The 25420-nt window shown below is 43.9% G+C and overlaps 1 protein-coding gene across 1 annotated transcript; it reads left to right on the forward strand.

The window, feature by feature from the left end:
- Nucleotides 1-7018: 7018 nt before the first annotated feature.
- KCNG4 (potassium voltage-gated channel modifier subfamily G member 4) lies at nt 7019-22634 on the forward strand. The gene is made up of 3 exons (XM_039721354.1): nt 7019-7292; nt 8133-8932; nt 21744-22634. Exons 2-3 carry the CDS (start codon nt 8183-8185, stop codon nt 22527-22529), a joined length of 1536 nt encoding a protein of 511 aa, XP_039577288.1. The 5' UTR covers nt 7019-7292; nt 8133-8182; the 3' UTR covers nt 22530-22634.
- Nucleotides 22635-25420: the final 2786 nt, after the last annotated feature.

Consider the following 25420-nt stretch of genomic DNA (forward strand, 5'->3'; position numbering starts at 1 on the left):
TCACAGTAGCTAATGGAATTTTAACACTATTTCTCTTTCTGTTTGAAAGCTGAAAGCACTTCTGTGTTTTATTCTTGAGCTAGATAGCTTTAAATAATCAATCTTTCTAGTAACTTACCCACCTGTTAAAAAGCTGTCTTCTCCAGCAGATTTGGTTGAAGATCAACTTTTTAATACCTGCTGTCCTTCTCCCTGAATGGGAGTCTGTTGTCATGTTTCAGTATTACAATCACAGTTCTTACAAGACCACAGTAATTGTATTTATTTGGTTTATGGCTAGGAAAGTGAGGCACAGAGATATTGAGTGATATGGCTGGGATGATAAAGAGAGAATTTTACAATGGCAACAGGATTGTGACAATATTACCTTCTCCCTTTTAATTCTACACCAGCCAATGGCAGATCCTTTAGTGTGAATTCTAAGTCAAGTGTGTGTCTGTGTGTACAGGCAGAGCTGAAAAAATAACAGCACTGCTAGGCAGGCATATCCATAACAGAGCACTTGCAATATCTGGTTAAAATCTTCGGGTTTTGTTCCTAGAAAATTAACACCTTTTTCTGTCCATTTGCCTCTTCAAATCCTGAAATGAGTGTAATTTTCTCTAACTCATGGTGGCACAGGGACAGTCCCTGTGTCACCTGGCCCTGTGCAGACACCCTTCAGACAGCTTCTCTTTGGATCAACCCTTTTTCTGTCTTAATCATGTCTGCTGCTCCTGGCTGTGGAAATTCATGAAAATGGTAAAAACCGCAATCTTGGCACTCAAAGCAGTCAAGTGTCAGGTTTTAGAGGGTCATCAGAAAGAGAAGTTATTATCTCTGGGACTGAATCCTGTGCTCTGTATTGGATATTTGTGGTATTTCAGTGATCCTGAGCTGCACCACTGAAATGACTCCCCTGATATTCCCCTGATATCAGTAATGAAAATGGTGTGATTCAGAAATGCTCTGGAACTGAAATAAAAAGCACTTGGTAAGAAGAGCATTTATGTAGTTTTTCTCACAGTTTATGCTGTCAAGATGTTTTCAGCTCTGAGAGAAACATCAAAATGCACCGTCCAAAATGTGCCTGCAGAGTCGGAGAGAAAATGGAGGGAAAACTTCCTTTATCAGCAACAGCCTCCTGCTGATTATCACCAGGCCTCTCTTGCAAACCACTTGGTTGCTAAGCTCTCAGTGAGGTCAAAAATGCTGACCAAATTTGTTTCCTGATGTGCATGTGCTCAGACAGATGTGCCTTTTGGTTTGGACCTCCAGAGATGGCAGAAAACCTTCCTCAAACAGAATTCACAGAATGACCAGGTTGGAAGAGACCTTCAAGATCATCGAGTCCAGCCCAGCCCCAACACCTCAACTCCACCCTGGCCCCCAGTGCCACATCCAGGCTTTGTTAAACACACCCAGGGATGGGGACTGCACCACCTCCCTGGGCAACCATTCCAGAACTTTATCACCCTTTCTGTGAAAAACTTTTTCCTGATATTCAACCTGTATTTCCCTTGGCACAGCTTGAGACTGTGTGCTCTGGTTCTGTCAGTGCTGCCTGGAGAAAGAGCCCAGCCCCAGCTGAGCACAGCCACCTTTTAGGAGTTATAGGGAGTGGTAAAGGTCACCCCTGAGTCTCCTTTTTCTCCAGGCTGAACACCCAGATTGTGTGTGCTGCTCAGGGTGGGACTGCTCACCAGAGCTGGAATCAGGAGATTTCAGATTTTCTGGGTCCTGTTCTCCAGTCAGGGCAGAGCTGGGACTGCCTCTGTCTAAATCCTGACCCCACAGCACCTGGGCATTCCCTCCTTGTGTGGACAGGAAACAGCATTCAGCCCCAAGCCTGGCATTCAGCTTTTCCTCTGCCCATGGCACACAACATTTTAATTCCTTAAACCCTTTTAAACCGAAGTGATTCATCCCTTATGCAAAATTCATTGGGGTCTATGTAGGAATGATTATCCCTTTAGGATTCCTTTCCTCAGCCACTGTTTCTTAACAGGCATAATTTTCTAGATAGCCCAGAGGAAAAGAGCCCAGGAAACTTCAGGAAAGTTGGCACAGGTTCAGTCTTCATGCATGGAGAGGAGACAAAAAAATACAGAAATGTGTGTGTTACATGCCATGAACATTATTTTACATTTACATAGCAAAGAAATGCCCCAAATGGTTCATGGTAATTCAGATGTGACCCTTTCCAGCTTTCATCAGATTTGACAGAGAAAAAAGAAACTTTTACAAAGGCAAGGAAGGAAATAAGGAATAAAAACACTGCCAGTGATATGCGACCCAGTCTTCCAAGACAATTTGTGGCACAACAGGACCGTGGATCATGGCTGGGGTTTCCAAGGACAGGGATGAACCAGCAATATTTTATAAAATGCTTAACAAACCCTGGGTACCCACAGCCTGATTTACCACATGTTCCTGGGCCACTGCAGCATTATTTTACTGGAATCAATAATGCTGCAACTTGGGAAGACTTGAATAATGAAGAGGTGGATCGAGTGCTTTACTGTCAATTTAATTATTCATACAAACGAGGCATTTGGCAAGAGAGGGGATTTCTATTGCTTTATAAAGACAAATTATGGGGGAATAAACAGGAATATGAGGCAAACATTGCTGGACTGAATAAAATGTTGGCATCAATCCTTAAAGTTTACCTTGCAATGTGTAATGTCATAATTAAATGGAGAAAAGGAGGCCAAGCTATTCTTTATGGCCAGTGAGTAGCAGAGGGATTTGAAAAGAGGCTGAATTTCCATGTAACAAGGCTATCTAAATCCAATTAATTCCAGAAGTGCTAACCACCAGTGAACACAATGGAAGCATTTAAATGAATTTTGGGGTGTTTAAATGCTCTTTTCAACCACATGTAATTTGTTAGGTTTTTTTTTTTCCAAATAACTGAAAAATTGTTTAATTTATCATCAGCATTCACATGGCACAAACATAAAGAACCTGAGAAAGGCCAGGCTTTTATCTTGGCTGAGGCCTAAAGGAGAATCAGAGCTCACAGACAACAGGCTGGGCACTCAATCAGTAAAATAAACAGCATCAAATAATTTTGTGATGAAGTTGCACCCACTGAAGATGCAGCACTGGGCTGATTTCTAAGCCAATGAATGAGGACAGTGCAGACTTTGAAAATGATTTTTTTTTTCCCCTCATCGTGTTCCCTCCCCTTTTCCAGTGCATTCATATTTCCTTAAATAATTATTTTGATTTACACTTTTGTTTTCTCTCTGACTTTAAAAGCCTGAAATGCATCTTGTGTTAGAGATGCCAGGCAAAGCAATTATCTTGGTATTATATTTAAGCATCACAAAAAGCCTGTTTGGGGAGGGAGGAGGATTGACAACAGTGCTTTTATTAAATTACAAGCTGCTCCCTGCAGAATGGTTGGGAGGCTGGAAGCACTGAGCATTTCTGAGTGAGATTGCCCATTATATACAGGCATCATTGGTCTGGAGATGCTATGCATGCACATATGGATATAACCAGATAATTCAGATCTTCTTGGCTCTTATGACACAGAAATATTGTCAGGTAAATATTGCATGATCAACCCAAAGGCAAAACACCAACCTCAGAGAGCCCAGGCTGCCCTCAGGTGTCTCAGCACAAACACAAGGTGACACCAGCAGCCCCCTGTACATCATCCATCAACAATCTTGGGAAAAAAAGAACAGGAAAAGCATCCAGATTGTGCTAAAACATCTCCCTGGTGCCCAGGAATAGGTGGGTTGCTGACTTTCTGTGCCAGCCATTGGATCTGCCTGGGGAACCTTCATTGCATAAATTTCTCAGTTCTTTTCTAAATACTTTACACTTTTGGCCACTGCAGCAGCATGTGCCCATAAATTTTACAGTTTTATTATGTGCTCTGTGGGAAAAAGAAAACCATCTCTGTTTTCTGAAAACCATCTCTGTTTTCTGAAATTTTCTGTCTGTATCTGCTCTTCATACAGAATGCTGGCACAGCTGCAGAGAGCAAAACAGCAGAGATGAAATCACAGGTGAGCAAGTGACAGTGAACACCACCAGCTTTGCCATCTCCTACAGCATCAACTCTTATCAGTCCCTGACTAAAAGTCCTGTGAGGGCTTCCATTACTGAAATCTGCAGGGGAAATGAGCTGCCTTGAAAGGACAGCTCTGCCAGGTTCTCCTGTGCGTGTCCCAGGGTCTCAGCTGTGCCAGCACAGCCATGAGGGCTCCAGCCTGCTGGGCAAGCACCTCCTTCTGCTCCTTCCTCAGCAGCAGCACCTTGTCCTGGCTGTACAGCAGCAGGGAGAGAGGAAGGGCTGCCAGTTCTTGGCTTCTTTTTTCTACCTCTGCCTCGGGATTGAAGCTCTCCAGACGATATTTGTGTTCAGACTCAGGTGTTTATTATTTCTTATCTATATTACAAGTCCTGAGTCCTACAGCATTCCACTAACAAGCTACAAAATTAACATCTTCCTATACCAGGTCTTTTAAGGCTAAACTGTCCAATTAAGCAATGACACCTCAATTATTTTCACTTTGAACCCAATAACTGATCACTCAAAGTCAACAATTCTGTCCAAATACAAAACACCACCCAAACCCATAGAGAGGAAGATGAAGAAGAACAACCTGCCTCCACCACAAAACCTCCATCTTGCCCCATATATATTATTATATTCTAAAACCCCAAACTCTAAGTTTTCCACCCTGTGATATTACACACTTCTAATCAAACTCCACACCCACAATCCCAGTGCTATCATTTAGTTTCAGAAGCCTTCTCCACGGTCTCAGGTCAAAGATAGAATTTTCTTGTGGGTCTGTGCCCTTCAGCACAGAAAGTTTAAAATTCTCATCATTCAGGATTCCAGCAAAGGACTAAACCAAATCACAGGAGAATAGAAAAGGAGGGAAGCAAGGAGGAGAGAGGAATGTCATCCATGCCCACAAATCAGCAAAGCATATGGAAACTGCGTTTAAGGCATAAAGGGTGTGTAAGGAGCTGATATAACCAGATGGCTAAAGAGCAAGGAGGGAGCAATTCCAGAAATTGTGAGGGAAACAGGGAACAGAGAAAGAAATTAAGGATTATCAACTTCATATCGAAAAGGGCACGGAGAATTTAAAAGGAAAACCACAGCAGTAGTGATGAAAAATTTTTAAGAAGTAAAAAAACACATCAGCAGTTGTTAGGACTGAGGCAGGAATTTGCCTTTCTCACCTGCAGAGAGATATCAGTGCTGAGGAGGATCTCCCACAGATGTGGCAGAAGGGTCCAGGAGGGCAGAAACAGCCTGGCCAGGACAGGACACCTCTGGGGTGAGGTGCATGTTTAAGTCCTTCAGACCTGGCTTCCTCAGACACCAAATTAGGTATTTTTCTTTTGTGTGCATTCATCTCCCATTAATCAAGTTCAGAATGGATATTTCTATCTATTCTCTGACAGATATTTGTATGATTCTAGCCAGCAACAAGGTCCTGATCTAGCTACAGACACAGCTGCATTTTCCAATAAAACAAGTATTAGAGTACCCAGTCTTAGAAAACTTAAAATACATTTATTTCTTGATAAATAAATGTAGTATTTAAATCACTCAATTGCACACAGCATTTGCTTATTGCTTTGGATTTATTCACCTTCTTGTCAGCTGGTTTCAGAAAAATAACCTTTAACAACACCACGCAAGGGCTTCACAAGGTAGGAAGGAAATGCTAATTGGTTTTATCCTTTTGTGAAACAATCCATCCAAAGTTAATTAGAATAGGTTTACTTTTTCTTAGCAGAAATAATCCATAGGAAAGACTGATGGGCAGAGCAAGCTGAGTCCTGCACAAAGGTGCAGGATTTAAGTGATTCTGAGCTGTGCTCTCAGAACTCCGTAGCCTTCAGGCATCTATCTGGTCTTTCTCTGTGGATGGCATAATTAGGGTTTGAGTGAAAACCCCAGTGGTGAGGCCTGATAAGAAGTTAATCTGGTGGGTACCTCGTGGGCCTGGAGAGATGTGCCCCAAAAGCCCAATTAGCAAAGTTTTCCTGTCCTAGGCTGTGCCACAGCCGTGCTCAGCGCTGATAAAAGCTGAGGAGCAGCAGCTCGGGGCTGCAGCAGCGCCTCACACCTCACAGGGGTGAGGAGCACCTGCACTTTGTCCCCATCCCACTTCTCCTGGTGACCTTCATGCTCCCAGTGTGGCATTTAGACCCCACAGATTCACCTCAGGGTCTCCAGCCACGAGCCAAGGCTTTCTGGGGAGCCCCACAGGGGTACCTGTCCACAGAACCTGACCCAGCTTTCTTGGACCCTCTGACTGAGGTCAAGCCAACAGAATTTGTGTGAAAGCAAAGAGAATTTGTGTGAAATCTGTGCCACTCCAGCTGCAGAACCCAAAGGCATTACAGCAAGCCCAGCCCCCTACAGCCATGCATGAGCAGAGCATAATGATAAGGTTTGATAAGAGATAATGATAAGGTTTGATTTCCCATCATCTGTAAAGAGCTAAGGAAAAAGTTCTTGGCTGTTGGAAAAGCACTGCAGGTCTGGAGAAGAGACCTCTGCTTTACAAACCAGAGGTCCTTTCTTTTATGGAAGGAAAGCACTTCCCAAACAGCCAAAGGAATGCTGAGGCACAGCATCCATGAACCCTACAAATTCCCCTTTCCATCTAGGGATATTAAAGAGCAAATCCCCGTTTGGGAGGGGTGCAGGTCATGGAAACTGCTGCTGAGAAACTGAAGTGGTTTCTCCAGACCAAGCGACTGTAGCATGACTATGATGGAAGGAGTTAATAGACACTGAAATTGTTTTATTAAGTAGATTTGCCAGAATTTACTGATTATCAAACCTCATTAGCCGGGGACTTGTACTCCATGTTCTTCCCCAGTTGCTGCCTGCTGCCTGCTGGATGCACGGAGGGATGCTGGAGAGATTATTCCTAAGCCCTTCCCCCTTCCCTCTCCCCTCCTCTTCCAGGACCACATCGACAGTCCCGGGGGAAAGAGAGGAGGGACAGGGAGAGGGCAGGAAAGAGGGGAGGGACAGGGATCCACCAGCTCTCCTTCAGCATCTCCCACCAGGAAAGCCCAGGAGAGGAAGGAGCTGCGGCTCAGGACACCTTTGGGAGGATCCCTTAGCACAACATATGTTACATCAACACACACGGCTGCTTTCCCCTTGCAGGAAAGAGGAGAAGGAGGAAGAGGAGAGAGCTGCGGAGTGCTCCAGGGATTTTCCATGTAACCCAAGGCGGACGATGCCCCCGGGAGCTGCTGCCGTGCGCGGCAGGTGAGCATCACCTGGGGGCAGCCCCGCTCCGCCGGTAAGTCACTTCGGGAAACTTTCCTTGCAGTCTGCACTTGGCTGATTTAGGGTAAAAAAGGGGGTTTTTAATCTCTAGAGACTACGGGTAAAACCAGGGTTTTGTCCCTGAAAGGAGAAGGGGAGTGTTTAAATTCTCCGAGGTGAGAAAACACTTTCTGCCTGCTTATAACAAAGTTTTCTCCGCGGTGGGCAAAGGTTCCCCTCTAACTCCTCAGTAATTTGGCACGAGGTGGGGTTGATCAGAGCAGTCATCATTTAGACAGAATTTAAGGCATTTTTAAACCTCTCCCAGCTAATCCTTGCAACCCCCCCGAGAGGCAGAACGGGCTTGCAGCGAGAGCAGAGGAATCTCGATCTGAGCAGTCCGGTTAAAGGCATTAGAACTTCGCATCCAGCTGATGGCAGGTAATTGACCACTCTGCCGCTAATAACTATTAAGCAGCTTAGTTAAGTTAGCCCGTGGTTAGGGGTTTATAGAAACAAGAAAGCGAAGCGACAACGACCGGAAAATAAGGATAAAATAACATCTAACGGTGCCCAACCTGCTCGGAGAAGAGCCCGAGGTGTTCCCGTGTGGATTTGCAGGCAGCCGAGCCCCGGTGATAATTATGAATGAGGCTGGAGCTCTGCTCCGTGCCTGTGTTGCCAGACAACCAATGAGGCAGCAAAGCAAAGCTCATTCACGGGCTGCAGGCTTCAGGAGGAGGCACAGAGGTGACTTTTACTTACCAAACAGGCACTCATTGATTTCCTGATTGAGGAAAGTGGCTGGAGACACCTTTTCTCTCGCCGTAACCTCTGCTATGTTTTCTCCTCCTCCCTGTTCTCGGGCTGACAGATCCCCCTGCTCTGATGCCGTTCTGGATGTCCCGGTGAGAACTCTTAGAGATGCCTATTCTCTCCAGAGGCAGTGACCAAGACTATAGCAACATTAGCTACAACTCCTGCAATTCCTTGAGCCACTTCCTTCCCATCTGCGTGGAAACCCCTTCTGTCAAGGGGGTCCATTACCAGAGAGCCAGGAGGATTTACCGCCCTGACCAAGTGTCTGCAGTCGATCTGAAGACAGAGATCATGATCAACGTTGGGGGCATCAAGTACCTGCTGCCTTGGAGTACTTTGGACGAGTTTCCCCTGACCAGACTGAGCAAACTAAAGCTTTGCAGCAGCTATGAAGAAATCATCCAGCTGTGTGACGATTACGATGAGGACACCCACGAGTTCTTCTTCGACAGGAACCCCAACGCTTTCGGGATGATTGTCAGCTTCCTAGCAGCAGGGAAGCTGATGCTCTTGAGAGACATGTGTGCCTTGTCTTTCCAGGAGGAGCTGAGGTACTGGGGCATTGAGGAATCCAACCTGGAGAACTGCTGCTTTCGGAAACTCTTCCAGAAGCTGCAGGAGCTGGCCGAGATCCGCAAAGAAGAGGAGCTCCGGAGGAGCAAGGAAGCTTCGTGTGTCTTGGATGAGAAAACCAGATTTGGGCAGTTCATGAACAGACTCAGAGATATGGTGGAAAATCCCCAGTCAGGACTGCCAGGCAAAGTCTTTGCTTGTCTCTCCATCCTCTTTGTGGCCACCACGGCTGTCAGCCTTTGTGTGAGCACAATGCCAGATTTAAGAGCTGAAGAAGACAGGGTAAGTCAGTCCTTCTTAACTGCTCTCACCCCAGAACTAATGGCACACTCTGGGACAGAAAATGCAGCTATGGCTCCAATTAGTTCTATCATTTTCAAGTGATACCATGTTAAGGATAATGGGAACAAATATACTGATTTTTAGCTAGAATACAAGAAAGTTTTGGACAGAGCAATATTTCAGCTCCCCAATATAGGGTGGTTTTTCCTTCTTGAGAAGCAGCTGCCAGTGTAAGATTAACTTGTTAGCACTGACTCTCAAACTGACATAGTGGAGTTTTCAAGGTGCTTCACTCTCTATTTACAGGCAATCTCTTCCCTGGACACATCAGCTACAGAAATATTTTCCTCTGACGTCTTTACTTTTAAAACAGCTGTGCATCTTCCCTTGTGATAAAACTTTCAGATGCTTAAAGAGGGAGAAATATTCATTAATTTTTATATGTTACATTTCAGTAGTTGGATAAAGATTGAAGGATGAGAGGCAGATGAAGTATTTTTGCACATACTGATACATAAAAGCTGTGCCTCCAAAAAAATCATCATTCCATGCGAAGAGAATTCTGTATTTGCCCCATATATATGTACATTTTGTAGGAGCAATACCAAGCACTATCTGAACTGCTAACTACCTTTAAACCCTTCTCAAAGAACTCATCCACATTAATTCAGGGCAAGTAAATCAAGCCTGTACCACACATAAAAGATCTTCTCTATAACATTGCTGTAAATATTTTAACATTTAAAAGATTTATTTTTGTAATAATAGACCAGAGGAAAAATAAGAATCCAAAGTTATTTCAGATGTGGTAATGTCCAAATTCATCAAATAACCTTGACTAATCTCTGTAATGAATCCTGCACTTCATTTGCAGATTGCCCTTCCAAAAGTGCTGAGGAAATCTGTGTCAAATAAACCCCCTGTCCCACCCCCTGCTGTAAGACAAGACTCTCCTCAGAGTGTCACATATTGATGAATAAAGTAATTTTTACATTTACAGCACAGCCTGGTGTGCACAAGACAAAAATCTGTATTTATTTCACTGGTCAAAGCAGCCTTGTCATGGTTAAAATACATCCTGATATTTGATGTCTTTGGATAGTGCTGAGGACTGCACAGGAGGCTGAAATTTAAGATAATTCCCTATTCCTTTTTAACCCCTTGAATATTAACTTCCATTTGCTAAGGAAGGCTCCAACCTGTCAGGAATAAGCCTGGTGCTCTTGCAGCCTTCCCCAGCTATTCTATTCCTTTTTGGCTGAAAAAAGGAAAAACTGTTTTCACAGGAAAAGCTGTTAACACTGTTCCAATGCTTCTTCCAAGGAAGTACTTTAAATATAGAACATCCTTCTTCCAGCTCGATGTACAAACATTACAAACTCTGCTCCAGCAAGTGCTTCCCACTAACTTTGTTAATGGAAATGGCTCAATGCTTTTTATCTTCATTTCCCAACCACTGCACAAAAAGCTTTGATAAATAAGTCCCATGCAAAAGACCCAGCATATGAGCAGAGCTCTGCTGGATGTAAGGGGTTGTGTGTTTAAAAAATAAATTACTAAATTAGAAAGAAAAGCATGCTGAGGGTTATAAGTGTGTCTGGGAGCTGCAGTGAAGCTGCTGTTCCTGGATTTCCTATAAAACAAGGATGACATTACTACTTAGAGATTTGCATATATATCAGTACTTTCAAAACAAGCAAACTGCATTGAAACAAGCTCAAAAGATGGACTGAAAGTGCAGGGGAGAGGATGAAGGATGAACTTGAGGAAAGGACCACATTTGTCCAAATATTTGTAAACATTCTGTAATTTACACTTACAGCACCAGCCTAATGCACTTTGTCATTCTGCCCCAGAATACAGAGTATTAAAAGTCCCTTTCTATGAATTATGTGATGTTAGGAAACATAGGGAAATATATGAGACAAAATACTCTTGCCTTGTGGAAAAGCAGAGAATCTGAACTACTAACAAGCAGTTTTGGCATCCCTAAATTTCCATCCCTAAATTCTTAGTCTGCAACAAATATAATTTCCTTACTGGAATCTCAAAAGAGCAATTTAACTAGAGCTGGACAAATATCTCCATGAAGTTAATTGACTAAAATTAGGATTTCTTGGCTGCAGCTGAGTCATACTTCGCAAAATCAACTCGCAGTTGATTTCTAACTCAGAACTGACCTCAGATTCCAAGGTGGGGCCACATTTACCAGCAACCTGAAACAGGCATGCAGGACCTGAAATTTTTGCTTTTAGGGCTGAACACAAAGATGATTCGATATCTGTTTGCTCAGTGACAGAAAACACTCAAATTCCTTCACAAAGTTTCTGAACAACCCGAAATTCCACACCTGAATTCAAAGATGCTCTGTTTTGAGGTTTAGTCAATTCTGAGTTAAAGCTTGGCAAAAGCTCTGAGGTAAATATCCTTAAAAGTACTGCAAGGATCCATTTTCCAGTCTCACTAACACTGGAAATTGAATTTATCCATATGACCCATTCTGAAAAACAGACAAAAAAGGCTTTACCTCTGCTGCATATGTACCACTCTAGGGTCCTGCTCCTCCTCACCACAGCCACATTGAGAGAGTGAAAACTGGCTGGACTCCAGCTCAAGAAGGATCAGAGTCAAAAAAAAAAGGAAAAAAAAAAGGAAAAATAATGCAAGGTGCCTTCCACTTGGCTCACTTGGCTCAGAGCTGCTGATCCCACCCTGCAGGCACAGCAGAGCCCTGGTCCTTTGGGCAGCTGCTGAGCCAGGTCTGCTCAGAAGGGAGCAAAGAGCAGGCAGAAGAGCAGCCAGGAGTCCTCAGCATGCGAGGGAAAGTGAAAACCCGGGTCTGTCTCCGGGAGAGGGATGGCAGGGAGCCAGGAGAGAGCATCTGCATCAGGGAAACCCAGTCACCCTGGCAACCAGAGGGGAGGGAAGGAGCCAGCGCCAGGGGCAGCAGAGGGGGTGGAGGGGGAGCCTGGACTCGGGGATGCAATGACAGCGAAATAAAGGAGGAGTTGTTATAACTGACACACTCCAGAATGTGCCAAATACCATTTAGGAACCTCCTCATACACAAAAACCCACCCAGATGTGGGCAAACATTTCTGTAAGTTTATGTTATACATGGACATGATGTGAATGCCAACCCAGAGAACAGTCCCAGGTGAAGGGTGAGCAAAAAGTTCAGCAAAAATGTGGAGTAGCAAAGGAACAGCTCTGGTGAGCTCAAGTTTGAGTCTGACCATGAAATAAATATACAAAAGGTTTTATTATTTGTGAGGCTGAGGAGAGAGGAGTCATTAGTAACAAGGTTATGTTAGTTAGGAATAAAATGACAGAATTACAACATTCTCTAATAGCAATATATCCTCGTCCATGATATTTGTATCAGTTCTTTATGGAGCTCAAACTGTCTTTGGTAAAACACAGATTTAATATCATCAATGTGCAGTAATGAAGGCATGTAGAGACAGAAAAAAAAGGACATATTTAGAGGTGAGGAAATCTGTTATTGATCTGAACAGGCAGGCTGAGAGAACTGCAAATTGGAACTGGAGACAGGGTAGGAAAGCTGAAGTGACAAAATTCACCAGCGTTATCATTATATGGTAATACTTACCATATAATGAAGAAATTCAGATCATCCCACTAGAGACAGGACAGAAGTCCCATCAGAGCCCCCCAAAAGTCCCAATCCCATATAAGAGTTACAATCAGGATCTAAGAGGGGTCACTGAAACAGCCACTGCTCAGCACATCCAACCCAAAGGGAAAAAAACATCATTACACCAGAAAACTCTGGGATAAAACCACTGCAGAGGGGCCTGGAGAGGGAGAACACTTTGAAGTACTCTTGGGACTTTCCTTGGGATGAGATATTCTATTTAATGAGTCCCTAAAATTGGCATCCTCTGGAGAAGTGACTCAGCAGAAAGGCTACAGCAAGGTCTGTCCTTCAAGGCAGCAAATTAAATTCAGGGGGGAGAAAACCCCCAGATATTTCCATTCCCTGACCTTGTTACTACTAATTCTTGTGTTTGCTCTTAGCTGACCTTGAGAAGCTTGGAATTGCTTCAGGTGTTTTATAGGACCTAATGAAACAAAATCATCATAAGCTGCAACCACTGTTGTTTCATGTGAAGGTTTTATCCTGAAACACAGAATACTCATTTTTTAAAAGCATCTTTTCCTGGGATAATTTGATTATGTGAAAATCAAGTTCCTTTTAAAAGAGTAAGTTTCTTGTCTCTGGTTCCACTTAGAATCCAGAACACAGAACAGGTGAGGAGAACCCAGTATTTAACAAATCTAACCACTTTAAAATTATTTTTTATATTCTACACCATTATTCTGGAGGCCCTGATTAGTTTTTTAATATTCAATGTTGCTGAAGCTTTCTGTATGATACTAAAGAATATTTAGCTTGCACACTGGGGGAAACTGCCAAAACCAGGTTTTCTTTAAAACAGGAATAATTTTACTTTACAGGGGGAAAAACCAATTTATTTGCCTTACTGTGAAGAGAAAGAAAATGTAATGTTCATTTAAAGTTTAATACTATAAAGGCATATGTGTACATGCCTATCTATAAATAGAAACAGTTTTTCTTTAAAACTGGAATAATTTTACTTTACAGGGGGAAAAACCCAATTTATTTGCCTTACTGTGAAGAGAAAGAAAATGTAATGTTCATTTAAAGTTTAATACTATAAAGGCATATGTGTACATGCCTATCTATAAATATACTGCTATAAACATATGACTTGAAATTACTTGGAACAAAATAAAGCTGGACGTGCTTTGGCTTTATTGCATCTGCTCAAGCACTTTATTCTGGGTTCTTATCAGGTCACTTTCTGCAGACAATCCCTCTCTTAAATTGTCCAAGCATCCAGTGCAATTCTGATTTTTTTTCTGACCATTTTGATTAGCAAGGAAAGTAGGAAAATGTGCTTCACTGGAGCACCAAAACCCTCCTGGTCTGGGTGTACTCGGCACAGTGAAACCCAGCTATTTATGTGCTTCACTGACTGAATTAGTTAAATTAATAATGATTGAAGAAAGGTTAAATAAAAAGCAATTAAACAACAGAAATCAGAATATTGAAGCCTGGGACATTTTGATATATATTTATGAATGATTGCTTTATGGGATCTGCGTTTTTTTGAGGCCAGAAACACTGGGAGCTTTGACCTTGAAATTGCACTGTCACATGAAGACCCTGATTTCAGAGTCCCACAATATCAGTGACCATTTCCCAGGCATCCACACCCAGAGCTGCCCAATTCAGCACTGAGTCTGTTATGTTATGTCTGTTATCTGATAAAATTGATTTTACTGAAGCTCTGCTCTGCAGAGCCAAAGGGGCACAGAGGGGGTGCTCAGTGCTGACCATCTGTGCCCCAGCTCACCCTCAGGCTGCCCAAAATCAGTGTCTGCACAAACTCTGACCCTCCAGGCAGGGAATGGATCCTGCCTGGCTTCCCAAAGCCAGTGTCCAGTGCTCAGGAAGCACAATTAGACATTAATAGTTTGCCTTATGTTCATCCCCTCTTGGCTGAGTCCCAGCAGCGCTCAGGCTCTGAGCTTTGCACGCCATCCTGGGGGACCCCCAGCTGTTCCAGCTGTTCCAGCTGTTCTGCACTGAGCACTGCACCAACAGCTGTGCAGTGTGCCAGCACGTGTCCCTCGCTGGGAGTCAGGATTTCTTTCCCCACCTGCTGCTTTCAGGGCTGCAATAGTTACAAAAGCCTGTTCACTGTCCTTGCCTGGCAGGTGAGTGTTTAGTAAATGCCTTCTTTGGGAAGATGGATGTTGCCTTTCATGGAGGCATTCCATCTCTGGAAAACTCTGTTTGAAACTAATTTATCCCCCAAGCTCCTTCTCACAGTGTCAGCACCTCTCACTAGCACCAGTATCTCCCCTTAAAACAGATTTAACCATCTTGGGACCCCCTGCGCTCCTGAGTTACAATAAGAAGGAATTTCTGCTCCAAAGGATTTGCAATGCAGTGAGAAAAGAAACAAAGAAACTGTGACAGGCAAAATGCTTTGACCAACAGCAAAACTGTCAGTTTAAGGTCATTCTCTCAAGTTCAGATAAATTCCTTGTAATTTTGACTGAACTGCTCTGCACAGTTACAAAATTGTCTGTTAGATTCCTTACTAGAAAAACAAGAAAAAGTTTACTCTTTCACAGCTTTCTGCTAACACCAACACTTTGGAGTCACCAACAGGTTTAAATCAAAAGCAGATTCTTCAGATTGACTCTACCTGTGTCTGCAGACTAAAGTTTAAAAGTTAATTTTAGCATTTTATTTTAGGTACTGTTCTGCCCCAGAGGGGATAATTATTTGTTGGACACAGAGCATTAATTTCTTTCTCTGTTTTTTCTAATGTCTACATTAATACAATACCAATATAAGTTCAGTTTCCTCAAATGCTGTAGTTCTAGTAATTGTTTTCCTAAGTCCAGGCTTCTTTCCCATCAAGTAGAACAAGTGGGAACTCATTGTGTTCTCAGCCCTGCGCTCCTGAGTTACAATAAGAAGGAATTTCTGCTCCAAAGGATTTGCAATGCAGTGAGAAAAGAAACAAAGAAACTGTGACAGGCAAAATGCTTTGACCAACAGCAAAACTGTCAGTTGAAGGTCATTCTCTCAAGTTCAGATAAATTCCTTGTAATTTTGACTGAACTGCTCTGCACAGTTACAAAATTGTCTGTTAGATTCCTTACTAGAAAAACAAGAAAAAGTTTACTCTTTCACAGCTTTCTGCTAACACCAACACTTTGGAGTCACCAACAGGTTTAAATCAAAAGCAGATTCTTCAGATTGACTCTACCTGTGTCTGCAGACTAAAGTTTAAAAGTTAATTTTAGCATTTTATTTTAGGTACTGTTCTGCCCCAGAGGGGATAATTATTTGTTGGACACAGAGCATTAATTTCTTTCTCTGTTTTTTCTAATGTCTACATTAATACAATACCAATATAAGTTCAGTTTCCTCAAATGCTGTAGTTCTAGTAATTGTTTTCCTAAGTCCAGGCTTCTTTCCCATCAAGTAGAACAAGTGGGAACTCATTGTGTTCTCAGAATACACAGCACTGCTTTAACAAGCTCATCATTCCCTAAATCAGGTTAGAGTCTCTTTCTCAGCAGGCTGTAACCTTCTGATTTTATTGCACCAGGCTGAAACCATAAATCCAAGTGCTGATGTGATCCATAACACAGGGTTTTCAAGCTCTCCCTCCCCATCATTTGATTCAGCAGAGCGTGGTTTAATTATTCAAATAACAGCGTCAATGCGGCCGCAGTGATTCAGCACTACCTGCAGCACTGCAGCTGGATCCCAGAGCTCAGGTATGCAGGGAACACACACTGGCACCACATTTCCTAACCACTTCACAGCCAAAAGGGATTTCTGCCCTGTATCTGCTCATTTCCTGCTGCCAACAGGATAAGAACAGCTTGGAGCCAGCTGGGTAGCTCAGTTCCCTATGCCCAGGTCTTGCTCTGCCTCTGCTCCTTCCTAACCCTTCTCCAGACTTCAGCCTCCTCTGTATTCCCACTGCCTTGGGTCTGTGGGAAGAACCAAAGCTTGTTTTCTACCATCCCATTAGTTTGTGTTTTTCACACAGAGGAAATTGCTCAGGGAGAAGCTTTAGACCAGGATACACTGCCCAGGTGTGAGAAATGCAAAAAGCTGGAAAACAGCCCCCACTCAGGAAATGGCAACCTTGGGCTTAGAGAGGGAAATTCCTGCTGGTTTTTCTTCTAAATCCTGCACCTAGAGGGCTGGCTGATTTTGGCCAAAGGGCCAGGCTGCAGGAAGAGCAGTCCTGCTGGGATAAGTGCTGGACAGCACAGGCTGGCAGAAGGCAGGTCGGGAGCTGCAGGACAGGCTGATCCCATCTGCTGCCTCTCTGGTGGACACTGGCCTCTGTCCGCAGAGCAGTGTGTGCATCACAGGAAGGATCTGAGCAGCAGCTTGGCTGTGCCAAACAAAACCTGCCCCTGCCAGGATAAATTTAGCAGATGTGAACCATGACCTTGCATCAGCCACGGAGCCAGCGCGCTCCTGGTGTGAACGGTGACATCCTGGCAGCCTGTCCCTCCACTGCAGAGGGATGAGAAGGTGCAGGTCCTCTTCAGGGAAGCTCCTCTAGGACTCCAATAGGATGGAGCATGTGCTCTCTGAGCTGTTTCCCTGCCTGGTTCTGCTCCATTGGGTGTGGGTCACTGAGCACAGGGCAGCCTTTCCTCGGAGCCATCAGTGCTGCAGCTCGCAGGGCTCAGATCCTTTCAGCCCATTGCTCATTTGTTTGATCATGATGATGAGCCAGCTGGTTCCCATAAACATGCCCTGGGAATAACAGTGTTTGCATACAGGGGTTCTGTTATGACTTCTAGCTGGGTTAAAGGACTTTTATCAGCTTGGCTTCATAAATAAAATGAGATTCCTTTCTCATAAGTGTGCCGTGTAAGCAACACATATACCTTGTGCTGAGGTACATATTGATTTCCACTCCAAAGCTCTGGAAATATGACATGATTCTGAAATAATCCAGGTACTGATCAAGCTGTGCTTATTAGCAAAGTGTTCCACAAGCATTGGAGGAACTTTTGCTATTTAATTTGGGAATAGATCATTTGATACAATAGATCATTTGATATTTAACTTGGGAATAGATCATCAAGAAACACTTGGAATCACTGACACCACCCTGAGCAGAGCTCCCTGGCAAGCACAGGAAGGAGATCACAGGAAATGCTGTAGTTTTGTTTGTTTTACCTCCTAGACCTGTTTGTAGATTGTGGGAAAGCCCAAATTACACAATGCAGAGAACAGGCTCAGACTGCTGCCAATAAACTTCCACTTAGAGTCAATCACACCCAGGGCAGAAAGTTGGTACCTATCCAATTTTATCCTCACACAGCTGCAGCACTGCACTCCACTATAATGGGAATAACAGGATTTCTTTCCTCATTGGACTTCAGATTAAGAGGGAATAAAGGGTAAATACCCACTGCAAAAGGTATTGAGGTAAATCTCTGGCTGCAGGAAACTCATTGGTGGATCAGGTAATGATTCAGAACAAGTTTTCCAAAGCATATTTTAATTGTCAGTTGTCTTAGAGGGCAGACAGGTATGACACAAATGATCAGCACAGAGCAGACCCTGAAGGAACAAGAGGAGTTCCTTGGTGGTGTCCTACAGTTATTTAATAATAATAAAGTTTTTCCTTGTCTACATAAATAAAAGTGAGCAGCATCTGGAAACCAGCATGGATAGATGAGAGATATATTCTGCAGGGGAAATTCTGATTCAGTCTCCCTGGGCATAACTAAAATTATTGATGCATGTAAAGATATTATTTTCACTAGATGAGATTTATACCTGTTGTAAGTTAGGCTAGTGCTGCATAACCCTGGGATCTGATTCTGTTTGTTATCCTTGATGTCATTACACTTTAATTAATGTTTCCTGGCAAACTGAGAGGCTGAGAAATTTATCGCTTTTTATCTTGTGAGTGGCACATATCTCAAGCTCATTTAGCTGGAATTCACAATTAGTGAATAAATTGCTTTTTTGCTGTTCCATCCCTGGAAGTATCCAAGGCCAGGCTGGACAGGCTTTGGAGCAATCTGGTTTAAGGGTTTAAAATGGGTTTAAGTTCCCTTCTACCCAAACCATTCTGGGATTCTGTGAGGGGAAAACAGAAGCCAGGAGAGTTCCCTGGGCACCTCTTTCCTCTGGCTGTTGAGGGAACTGGGTTAACTGGACTCAGTACTGCTCTGCTTCTATTTTATTATGAACCTGCTTTTTTTTACTGTTTAAAGAGAATTTAACAGAAATATACTAAAATGAGCCATCTCACTGTAACACCATAAACTCCAGCACATAAGAGAACATGGAAAATAAGCCACTCTCTTATACACCAGAGGGGGATAACCAAAGGAAGCTTGAATCTTTGACTGTCTCTGGTGGTAGAAGAGCTTGAAACAACTCCTTTGCTTCTTTGAGATAGTTTATAAATCTAAGAAACCACTCAATATTTCAGACACCAGGCTCAGTATATATCTCTTTACACACAAAATATTGTTTCGTTCATTGCTGAGCCAAATGCTCATTTCATAGAGAAGATCAATACCAGGCACTCATTTTATTACATTTATATCATAGGTTGTAGAATTTCTGCTGGAAGCAAGTTCCATAAATCCTGATAAATTCGTGCATTGTTGAAAAGTAAATCTGCAGGATGAATAAAAAGTATAAAGAGTTACATACTCACTGCTGGGCCTGTCATAACTGTTCTCCCATCAAAGTCAGTGACAGGTTGAGTACAGATTGATGTAAGATGGTTCGGTTGAAAAAGCCCTCCGAAAATATGCTGTGGTCAGTTCTAAATAAAACCTCATCTTCCCCTCTTGCTCACAGTCAGCACCACCCCAGCTTGGAGCTTTTAGAGCTCCCACTCCACCATGAGCAAAACTGCAGCAGGAGGAGAAGGAGCTCAGTGAAAATTTGACTCAAAAATCTGGAAACAAAAGCCCAGAATTCTACTCTAGTAAATGGTGAGGTCAAGGGAGAGAGTTTGCTGGGGTTTGTGTTAGCAGGTGCTGAGCACTAGAATATCCAAATATGTCTGGTTTGTTCAGAAAGAGGAAGTGTACAGAAGTTGTCGTGGCACAGAGATTTCTTTATCTGACATTTAGGCAAAAAAAGGCTTGCATGGATCAGAGTATTTGGGCTGTAGTGAAAATAACTAATGAGAATGTAGTGGTAAAAAAAGTTGAAGTCTCCCACTGACACGGGGGCATCGGTATTTTGGTGAGAACAGAGCTTTGAAGTCAGTGTGTTCTGCCTGTTCTTTGGACAACAGTTCTGAGAGCAACATAAAACACTGAGCTGTAAAAATCCTCAAAACTACTGGGAGAAACAGAAATTGGCTTTGGTGCTTGATATTTCCTCCCCCACCACCTCTTATTTCAGTATTTGCTGCTTTTGAGCAAGATATTCAAAAGGATGAAGAATGTTTGAGGAGACTGACATTAAAGAGGGATAGTCTACATAAATCAAGTCAGGTGCATTCCATAATATATACAAATGTTCCTAATATATAAAACATTCACATGCAAACTCTTGGGATGAAATCCATCTCCCAATGTGAAGGCAATGAGCATGTTCTCATTATGCTGACAGCATAAATTGCCTTCACTAAGTAAATATAAATTTCCATAGGGAATACTGAAGTTACTGAGGGTGGCAAGAATTAAAAATCTCTCAAACAGTCTCTACATTGCTACACTTTGAAATTTCATGCTCAGTTCAAAAGACAGGTTACATCTTAATGGTTAAACCTACCAAGTTTAACAAACCAGGAAGGTTTAACCAGGTTAAACAAAATTTCTTTTCTTCTATTTTCTAAGGAAGGAGTAGGGAAAACCCCATGATGATCTGAGAGCATTGTCACCTGCAAATGTCTAAAGGCAAATAAATAACAGATGTACCGGAAATTCAGCCCAGCTAACAAAAAATTAAGTAAATCTTGATGGGAACAATGAATAATTCAGAGGTCCCATCACTGGAGTGACCAGAAGCAGGTTTGTGCAGAGTCCAGGCTGCACTGTACAAATAATTCAGGGCTCAGAAAGAGTGAGCACTGCACAGCACAACTGCTGATTGCAGGCAATCTCATCAAGCCCAGTCAGCAGCTCTGCAAACATCAATGTGCTCCAGCCCTGACTGCAAATGGAGCCACAGCCTGACCCTGCATGCAGAGCCCTGGCCTTCATCAGCCAGGCCTTCATCAGCTCCTGTGGTGTTACATTTTAGGGGTAAAATATGGACTTGGCAGCTTACTGTGCAGAAAGAAAAAATCCCCAAATGGTGCTACAGAGCTAAATTGTTCTGAGGGTTGGGCAGGGTAAACACACTCCTGAGGAGGAACCTCTACTGGCCAATTCTGTATCACAAAAAGACTTGTTACTCCCAAGTGCAGCAGAAAGTGGGAAATATTGAGTGTTGTAAAAAGTCTGCCATGACCCAGTTTTCTTCATGTGGGAAAAGCCAATTTTTTTATTCACACAACTAATTTTATACAGTTTTTACAGACCTCATGGGCAACTTTAATTTGTTGATAACTTTCTTGCCAATTACTCTATTGGCTAGTAAAAGGTATTTAACCTGTCCATCAAATCTCTCTATTCTTGAATTGTTTGCATATTTTTTTCACTGATTCTCATGGGACAGATCTTATTGTTTATACAGGTGTATTTGTGTTTCGCCCTAGAAATAGATTGTTGTGTAAACGAACTCTCATTTTCAAGACGTTTTCACATGAGAACCTGCAAAGTACTTAGCTGCCTTTAGAAGAAGTGTCAGGCCAGCTATTAATTTAATAGGGCAGGCCTGATTTTATGAGGCCTTTCTTTTATAATTTTTCTACCTGTCTGAAGCATTCAGGACTTACAGCCTGCACGCCAGGACTTTATACATAGGTGGGTTTAATTCCAGTAGGTTGGAAGAAGCAACAGGGTAAAATGAGGCAGGTAGGCCTCAATTTCCTCATGGCCTACCTGACCAAAGAGGCATGACCACGACCAATGAGGCAAATGAGCTGTTTGTTCAGCTATTTTGTGTGCTCAATATTCTCTGTGGAACTGAAGGACAGCTGCCACACTACCTGAGAGCTGGGGTTTGTTTATCTCTGCTACCAGTGACTCAGGCAGATCCATATTGCTTCTCCCTCAGCGTTTTTGGATGCTGGTTCACAGACTGTTCTTTTTGTTTATTTCCCTCTCTGTTTTGTGGCAGGGTGAGTGTTCCCAGAAGTGCTATTACATCTTCGTCATCGAGACCATCTGCGTGGCTTGGTTCTCCCTGGAGTTCTGCCTCCGCTTCATCCAGGCCAGGAGCAAGTGTCAGTTCTTCAAAGGACCCCTGAACATCATTGACTTCTTGGCCATTTCCCCTTACTACGCCTCCCTCATCTTCTCCGAGGACGACTCCAGCGAGGAGGAGGACAGGCCGAGCAGCAACACGTACCTGGAGAAGGTGGGCTTGGTGCTACGGGTTTTACGTGCCTTGAGGATCCTGTACGTCATGCGCCTTGCCCGCCACTCCCTGGGCCTGCAGACCCTGGGCCTCACCGTGCGCAAGTGCACGCGGGAATTCGGGCTGCTGCTGCTCTTCCTGTGCGTGGCCGTCACCCTCTTCTCCCCGCTGGTGTACCTGGCCGAGAACGAGTCGGGCAGGGTGCTGGAATTCACCAGCATCCCCGCCTCGTATTGGTGGGCCATCATCTCCATGACCACGGTGGGCTACGGGGACATGGTGCCGCGGAGCGTGCCGGGCCAGATGGTGGCTCTGAGCAGCATCCTCAGCGGGATCCTCATCATGTCCTTCCCCGCAACCTCGATATTCCACACCTTCTCCCACTCCTACTCCGAGCTGCGCAAGGAGCACGAGCGGCTGCAGTCGCGGCTGAACCGAGCCAAGAGTGCAAACCGCTCTGGGGAGAGCGACACCTTCAACGAGACGGACAGCCTGATCCTGGAGGGGCAGGCCTCCCCCATCAAATACATCTACACGGGGAACTGAGCTTGGAGACCCCATCAAACACATCCACACGGGGAACTGAGCCTGGAGACACCATCAAACACTTCTACACAGGGAACTGGGCCTGGAGACACCATCAAACACTTCCACACAGGGAACTGGGCCTGGAGACCCCATCAAATATTTCTACATGGGGAACTGGGCCTGGAGACCCCATCAAACACTCCTACCCAGGGAACTGGGCCTGGAGACCATATTGAATACGTCTACACAGGGAACTGAGCCTAGAGACACCATCAAACACATCCACACAGGGAATTGAGCCTGGAGACACCATCAAACACTTTTACACAGGGACCTGGGCCTGGAGACCCCATCAAATACATCTACATGGGCAGCTGGTCCAGGCCTCCCCCATCAAACACATCTACACAGGGGCCTGGGCCTGGAGACACCATCAAACACATCTACACATGGAACTGAGCCTGGAGACACCATCAAACACATCTACATGGGGCCCTGGGCCTGGAAACCCCATCAAATATTTCTACATGGGGAACTGGGCCTGGAGACCCCATCAAACACTTCTACACAGGGAACTGGGCCTGGAGACCCCATCAAATACATCTACATGGGCAGCTGGTCCAGGCCTCCCCCATCAAACACATCTACACAGGGGTCTGGGCCTGGAGACACCATCAAACACACCGACATGGGGACCTGGGCCTGGAAACCCCATAAAACACATCTACACATGGAACTGAGCCTGGAGACACTATCAAACACATCTACATGGGGAACTGAGCCTGGTACTGCCCATCAAACACTTCTACACAGGGAACTGGGCCTGGCCCGGGCCATTCCCAAACCACTGACAGAAATGTGCACGTGTGCGTCAGCAAAATCCACAAAGCAAAGCAGCCTGGTATTGCCCATCAAACACTTCTACACAGGGACCTGGGCCTGGCCCGGGCCATTCCCAAAACCACTGACAGAAATGTGCACGTGTGCGTCAGCAAAATCCACAAAGCAAAGCAACAACACAGGTTACAGTGCTGTCCTCTCTCCTGGCATAGGTATAAGCAGCACCCAACCCAACAGAGCCAGCTCCAAAAAATCTCCGTGGAGCTGGAGGCTGGGAGAATGTAAAAAAGTCAGAGTTTATTCAGTGATGAGTGCTCATTCTTCTCTATGACTACTAAGAATAAACTTTGTCTCTACCACTCATGCATCTTGCTGAATACCTAACGCTGAATGAGTGACAAACAAACCAGCTTCTGTTGGCACAAACACACTTGTGATTTTATTTGCCTTTGAGTTTCCAGTGTTCTTGCAATGAATATCCTGAGCCAGGCGTTAGGACACATTCTTTCAGGGCTACACACCAGTCTGGTTATCCACAGCTCATCCACCAGGCATACAGACACAAATCCAAATTCTGTATTTAAAGCCAGTAACAAGCTTAAAATAAAACCACTGTATGTGACAGCTTTCAAAGTTTGCCTGTAGCCAGATGATCAATCTGTACCTAACAAATTGCACTGCTTTGCATAAAACACATACTGTTTGCAAGAGCATTTGCTTGAAATGCAGTTGTGGTCTGCAGACTGTAAACATATCACACTAGACAGCAAAAGTCTTCAAACTTCTTTTTCATATAATTATTTAAAATAAAAATGAGGAATAAAAAAAAAAGCCCAAGCTTACTGACCATATCAAACAGCCTTGGTGTTATATTTTTTTGTTGAATGGTGATGGTTTCTCTGGAAGAAAGATAAAAAACAGACTTCTTGAAAATGTGATGATAGCTAAGAAGAATCCAAAGCTATAAATAGTAAAGAATTAGGGGAATGATTACCAGAGAGGCAGTGGGAGTGATTTTCTGATGGAAATGGAAGATGCCTTTTTTGGGATACTGATGTACAGCCAGAAGGAATCAACATGCAGAGGTCAGCAATCTCCTTTAAGGACAGAATGGATGGTTTTGTACAATGTGACCCTTTAATGGTGTGAAGGTGCTCAGGGGGTTCCATGCAGGTCACACACCTGTGTGTTCATGGCCCCTGCCACCCACAGTGAGAGCCCTCCTGATCCCCACAGGGCTCTGACACGCTGACTTTTGGGAATGTATTTAAGCACTGAGATTAATCAAGGCCTAAATTAGTTTTTAATCAGATTTCCAGCTTTCATGACTCCATTTCTTCAATCTTGCCAAGGTCCCCCTGTCCTTGTGATGGGGCAAAGCTCAGTGGATGAGCATGTCCCCTCCTGCCCAGCCTGGGGACACTGGGAGCCTGGGGACACCTGCAGGCACTGCCCCGTGTCCCAGCTGGACACCCAGCCCCAGCCACCTGCAGAGCTCTGCAGCTTCCTGCAGGCATCTGGGAGCTGAGCTGCTCGCCTCCCTCCTGCACAGCTGAAGTGGAGAAAAGCACAGTTGTTGGCACCACTGGGATGGCGTGACTGGAATTAATCTCTTGGGTTTATCTCGCTATTGACCTGATGATTCAAACCAGAGAAACTGCAGCGGATTATTCACGGGGATGTTCCAACAAGAGGAACAAGTTGACTTTAGATGACAGGCATTTACATTTGCCCCATTAAATATGCAATTTCTGATGGTTTATGCACACGTCCATCTGATTTTTTATTTTTCACAAATTTTTATTTTTTCTTTGGCTGGAAATTCTCTACAGTAGGTCCAGTAAGATGATAAATAAGAAAAAATCCTGGTCTGGACTATGAAGCAAACCTCTCCAGGGTCCTCTTTATGCACACGTCCATCTGATTTTTTTATTTTTCACAAATTTTTAGTTTTTCTTTGGCTGGCAATTCTCTACAGTAGGTCCAGTGAGATGATAAATAAGAAAAAATCCTGGTCTGGACTATGAAGCAAACCTCTCCAGGGTCCTGTGTATCGTGATGCCACCTGC

Source organism: Passer montanus, unplaced genomic scaffold (assembly GCF_014805655.1).
Source record: "Passer montanus isolate IOZ18808 unplaced genomic scaffold, ASM1480565v1 scaffold45, whole genome shotgun sequence".
NCBI lineage: Eukaryota > Metazoa > Chordata > Aves > Passeriformes > Passeridae > Passer > Passer montanus.

Coding starts and splice junctions, on each gene's coding strand:
- KCNG4 (XM_039721354.1), top strand. CDS start 8,183: ATGCCTATTCTCTCCAGAGGCAGTGACCAAGACTATAGCAACATTAGC. Junction 8,933..21,743: donor TAAGAGCTGAAGAAGACAGG/GTAAGTCAGTCC, acceptor GTTTTGTGGCAG/GGTGAGTGTTCCCAGAAGTG.